The sequence below is a fragment of the Glossina fuscipes genome, unplaced genomic scaffold (genome assembly GCF_014805625.2).
Source record: "Glossina fuscipes isolate IAEA_lab_2018 unplaced genomic scaffold, Yale_Gfus_2 1, whole genome shotgun sequence".
NCBI classification, from domain to species: Eukaryota; Metazoa; Arthropoda; class Insecta; order Diptera; family Glossinidae; genus Glossina; species Glossina fuscipes.
The window spans coordinates 359,918-365,917 of NW_023998415.1; the positions used below are offsets into that span (position 1 = coordinate 359,918).

Sequence of the window (6,000 nt, forward strand, 5' to 3'; positions counted from 1 at the left end):
ACAACGGATATCATCGTATATAGTTTTAACTATGATATCTAATATGAAAGTTCTACAACTGCTGATTATTTTTCTTACTTCTTTCATACAATTCAATGGATAATGTAAAGATCTACCCAATTTAGGAATCGTATTGGCACGAACTGTAATATCGTTGAAATATGTATAGCTTTCAATGCATTAAAAAAATAAATAGTTTTTTTTGAATTTATGCATATACATGCATAAATTGAAATTTACTTTTATGCTTAGCGTCAGAAAAACCAGGTATAATAAATCTTTTACACGGTTAGTGCGATTCAAAAGTACACCTAAGAGATTCAATAAAGCATATAATAGTTTAAAAAAATATATATATTAAACCTAACTCAAGATATAGCCCTTGTCTCAATTTTTAGTATATACACATATGAATTGAATTAATGAGCTGAGAGGGTGTTCAGTATATTTTAGATTTAAGACTGCAAAGTCACTAGGTCGTGTTGGGTTAGCTTGAATAAACCGGCAGAGCATATGAGAATAGACTAATCGCGTCTATTATGATAAGATTTGTATGTGAGTTTCGTACGATGTGTGAAAGATTACTGCTCTCTCAATCTCTCCCTCGCTCTCTTTTCTTTTCACCTTAACCATGTTGGTGCGCGCATATGACTCTGCATTGTTGAAACTTTGCAAGTCGCCAAAGAAAGTCAAAAGCCGCATTATGTTATTTTAAGAGAGATAAGATCCCAAAGTATTCAAAATCTTTTTTACAATAACTTATAAACTATAAAGCAAGTCTCGTTCTAAGATATTAGATAAATGTCCAACAAAAATTTTGAGAAACATTACCATGCTTGTGTTATTGGTTGGCTGACTGCTTGCTACTTTAACTTATGTACAGGAGAGTTTTTAAAATTCGTTTCAAGACAGCTTTTCGTTTACTTTTGTTTGTTTACTTTTTTAATTTTTTATTGCAGTGCAAGGGCAAAAAACCGTACGATTTCTTCTTAAAATTGTTGTTTTCGTTGCAAGTTTACAGTATGGGTGTTAATTATAATGCGGAAGCTTTGACATTGAACATGAACTGTATGCAATCAGTGAAGCGCCCACTATTTCAAATACCATCGAATTGAAAATAACAAAAAACTAAGTAATTAGATAACAATTTCAAAGCATTTAAGTGAATATTGATCAAGCATTGGGAATTTTTACGGAATAAATAAAAAAAAAACTTTTGCAGTTAGTAATGAAAAGTTTCGTGCAATCGAAGCACTTATGACTTGGAACAGTTGCTTAGCAAATGTAACCAGAATGTCTTTTCCATTTTTCTGTAAAAGTTTCAAAAAGCACTTTGAAGGGAATACTTTAACCGATTATTCTTTCGGGTTTTTTTGCGTTTTTAATAAATGGCAACTTGTAAAAGAAAGACTGAACTTGTCATTTGGCCATTGGTTGCAGATCGTGGACGCTTCATACTATTACCGAAATTGACGAAGAACTTTGCGACAACGTTATTTGGCGAAATGGTTCCGTGAACTGATTTCGAAAATGATATCATCTAACGCCTTTGGATTGTTTTCTTTGGGTCATCTATGAAGTGTTTGATCGACATTGGTAACTTGAATCGACACTTTGGAAGCTAACATAACTTTTGTTATTAATGAAATGTGTTGTCAATGATTTGGAAGTATGACTAGAGATTATATTGCTCGAAAGCCTCTTATGATAGCGATTAGCCTTAGAATTTATTTCTCTGGATAAATTAATAATAATAATAATAATATATTGCTCGTAGCCGACTCCTCACTCATCAATTTGATTCGTAATGCACTCGGGCGAGAAATTATGTACAAGAATTAAACCTCAGAACATTATTCTTCAAAATACAAACTTTATTGATTGCTTTCATTTTATTTCAAAGCTCTCGTAGAAAACATTTTCCGGATTTAACTGAACGAATTTTGTCAAAATGACTGCTTTTAAATTAACTGAAATGAATTGCGATCTACTTGATGTCCCGCAAAACTATTCATTGGCTTACACTAGTACAGCAGATTTTTTTCCGGAGAAGGGTACATTAGCTTGGAAATTTTCAATAATATTTGGTCAAACCGATCAGTTAAGACGCCAACATATACAACGCGGCAATATTGCTGTTTTAGAAGAGAATTCACGTTTCATTTATCATCTTGTAATCGTAGAGAACATATATCAAAGGACTACTTATGAAAACTTAGAAGCCGCGATAATTTGCATGAGGCATCATATGGTAAGTTAATCTTATTTTTTCGCATTATATCGAAATAGGTAAATAATATACGGAAAACACCTTGGGTATTTAGCGTAATTATGGTGCTAGCAAAGTCGCCATGCCTCGTATATGTTGCGGTAGTGAGGGTTTAAAATGGGCTCTGGTTAAAGAAATCATAGTGAAAGTTTTTGCCAAAGAATATAATACGGAAATAATGATTTGTAATTATCAACCGTCAAAGGTATGCAATACAAAAATACATATATGGCAACACTGTTAATAGACTGTTAATATGATTCCTGGACAGCAGCTTTCAAAGGAAATGTGTGAAAATGTCATGACATTCCATCCATTAGTCCACAAGTTACAGCTATTTTAGGGCCGCTATTTACGTAATGTTTTTAAACCAATAGCAAAACCTGAATTTCCGAATATTTAATTAAAAACACTGCTTTTCGATGAGAAAAATTATAGCTCACAATCAGCATTGGTTTGAGAGGTGTTATAGTGACTCCCAAATTTTTTAAATAAAACCGTATGTACCGCGATGGTGCTTAACGCTCTAATCACCCAAAATCGACAATTATTCCAAAAACCATAAAAAATGTGCACAAAATCGTTTTGGAAGACCAAAAAGTGAAATTTCTTGAGGTAACTGACACCAGTTACTATTGTTTATTAACATTTGTCCATGAGCAATGTCTGTTCGAAGTGAGTGCCGCGTTTAAAAGGATTTTTTCATGCAATATGTGAGATTGAATGAAACGTTGATTCACCACTACCAGAGTTCCAGAGTTATATTGAGAGTCAGCCGAGTAGATTGCAACCGACGAAAGGTATCCAAAGCGACCAAACATGTAGCGTAACTAAAACAACTGTCATTTGTAAACTATGTGTTCGGAATGTCATGCAATTTTGACACATCTCGTTTGAGGGCTGGCTGTATCCAAAAATCATATGGACGCGTTAACATGGTTATCATATATATATTACAGAGTGATATGTTATTGAGTGATCTGATAAGAAATAATTATTTAAGATATTTTCATTGATACTAATTATACAGTTCAGCACTCCCAGATGTCGGATAATCGAACGAAGTGCTCACGATAAAAAAGCTACAGAAAATTGTTCGGTCGTTCATTCGATTAGTGCCGATTTTGCAATGTGTCGTAATATTAGCTTGCAGTTCAAATGCAAAAATGGACGAAATCATGAAATGCTACGACAAGATCATCATACCGGGAGTGTGGCGGTTTTAAAAGATCATAAACGTTATGTTTACAATTTGGTAACAAAGGAACGTCAGCATGAGAAAAGTACTTACATAGCTTTGTTTTATGCTTTACTAACCACAAGAGATCATATGGTAAGTACATGCATCATATATATGGAATGGAATAAGAGAAACAAATAAATTCCTTTAAATATATTTCAAATGTAGCGTCAACATGGTGTCAAAAAATTAGCTATACCTCGATTGGGTTGCGGCATTGATCGCCTGGAATGGTTTCGTGTTAAAAGTATACTCGAAATGGTATTTGCCGACGACGATATAGAAATTACCACATATTCACATGAGCCGCATATTTGGGTAGCAAGTCGCGAACAATTGCATGTCCATTGTGTGACATGTAAGAGAGCTTTCTGACACCATAAAGCTTTAAATTGTTTCTAAAATATGTATAAATTTTTTTTAAAAGTAAACAAAAAGAAAAGAAATGCAAATTAATATCAATATAAGTTGTGACTTGCATGCACGAAAAACTAAAGTTGTAAAAGAGCCCCTCTCCATCGCTTTTATTAGTTGTAAAAAAGTTTTCGCTATTGTCTCTAATAGTAATGCACTTTCTCAACTCTCAGATTCTTGCTCATTTGTTTATATATTTGCATTATACCGTCTTCGCTATTATTATTTATATTAATATATTGTTTTTTAATGAATTAATGTGAAAAAGAGTTTGCGAGAACATCTGTGCAGTAATGCACGATGTGGAGTGCATTTTATTTTGTTTACATTAAAGAAAATATTGTCTCTTCCGTTAGACGCGAGTGTATCGAATAAATATGATATTTATATAAATACACACACAATAGTTGATTTTCAAAAATTTAACTCAAACAATATTTGTTCATTCGAGATTTAGGTAAAGCTACTAATTTAGATTCGGTTATTTTATCTTTTTGTTGCGAAATTGATTCGATTTTTTTTAAGATGTGTGCTGAGCAAGCTCTACTGTTTAATGGTGGAACAAATAATGCCTCTAAAGTTTGATATGGTCGGCAACTTTTGGACAAGTTGCGCAGTCAGAACCCTATTTTGGATGAGAGCACGCTTACAATCGCGAGATCTTATAGTGTCATGAAGGAAGGAAAAACCTATCATAGCGCGGTTGTTGAGATAGATTGGGCATCGTTCCATGGGATCATGGCGGAAAGTAAATTTTGTGTTGGTTGGGAGAAATGTCGGATATATGACGGTGCGGAGATTATTGTATACTATAAGCTAACTATTATGCCAAGGATTGTAAAGACCGAAATATCTGTTTCAAATATCATGGTGACCACAATTCAAGAGGTTGTGACAAGGAATCCATAGCTAAGTGCATGGATTTCATTTGGTCAAAAGATCACTTGAATCTGAATGTTGATGTGAACCACCCGACATTAAGTAAACGATGTCCTGCGTATATTAACAAACTGAACTTGGTCAAACACGCATTCTACAGTAGTCAGGCTTCAAACTATAAGACTGCATTCAGATCCGCAAATGACAGCGTGGTTGAATATCTTGGTGTCGAGAGTTAGTAGTATACAATTCACATAGGCCTAATTGTTTGGATAATATTTTTCAGGCGTTACACGAGGTCTCGATATCCTACGAAAACATAACACTTCATGGTGACTTTAATGTTAATTTGCACGTGAACGATTCACGTTCCAATGAACGGCCTAAGTGGACATCAACTCTTGGACTGAAATTGGTGAACTCCTGACCCACACGATATGCCCCGCGTTGTAAGCTGGTTTTGTTAGACTTTATTTACGTTACTGATTCACTATGACCAATTCCCTTTCTGGTGGGATATCTGATTATGGGATGTTCTGAGAGATTGGTTCCTTATTATGGATCTAGGTATCAATTATGATACTCATAATCGAACATCATTTAGTTAAAGGCATTCTTTATCGATTGATATGTGTGCCTACTTCCAAATATGCTGGACCAATGTTTTGAACGTTACCGACGCTAATGATAAGTTGGCTTTTATAATGTATTGCCTGTCCTTGCTATTTAATGGATAGCTGGCATTGAAGTCGTATGGAGTTAGTACCTTCATGCCGCTCTGGTTTTCCATTGAAGTCAAAAAAGCCATTAGACTTCGTAATGAAACTCACAAAATTGCCCCGATGCGGTTAATTGGAAAGTTTTCCGTTCATAGTGTTACCAAGCACATGGAACGACTTCACTTTAATAAGAAGTTGGATATCAATCTTTCTCCTAAGTGGCTTTGGAAGAATCTGAAGGAAGTAGGCGTTAGGAGGAGTCAGATAATGTGAGAAGTTAATCCTGAAATCCAACTCTGAATGTAGAAGCCGTTCCTTCCTTGTGAATCAGGAGGTTATGCATCGGCATGGTGAAACTTTTCAATGAAGAGCCATCACAGGGGGTAAAGTATATCTGCCTGTACACAACATTGAATCAAATTGTGTTGGCCCTGACAGTAGTGGCATCAGGTATCTGAAGCTGTTCTCTTTTGTGTTAT

The 6,000-nt window shown here is 34.6% G+C and overlaps 1 protein-coding gene across 3 annotated transcripts in view; it reads left to right on the forward strand.

Annotated features, from left to right (window-relative positions):
- Positions 1–5,391, forward strand: part of LOC119632286 (ADP-ribose glycohydrolase OARD1) — a 31,473-nt gene extending 26,082 nt beyond the window's left edge. For 2 of the 3 annotated variants that reach the window (XM_038025113.1, XM_038025114.1), the window contains exons 4-7: positions 1,904–2,251; positions 2,325–2,474; positions 3,300–3,602; positions 3,678–5,391. In XM_038025113.1, the coding sequence (XP_037881041.1) occupies positions 1,952–2,251; positions 2,325–2,474; positions 3,300–3,602; positions 3,678–3,884 (960 nt within the window). In that variant the 5' untranslated portion in view covers positions 1,904–1,951 and the 3' untranslated portion in view covers positions 3,885–5,391. The remainder of the gene's footprint in view (positions 1–1,903; positions 2,252–2,324; positions 2,475–3,299; positions 3,603–3,677) is intronic. The other variant, XM_038025115.1, reaches the window with a different exon arrangement.
- The last annotated feature ends 609 nt before the right edge of the window (positions 5,392–6,000 follow it).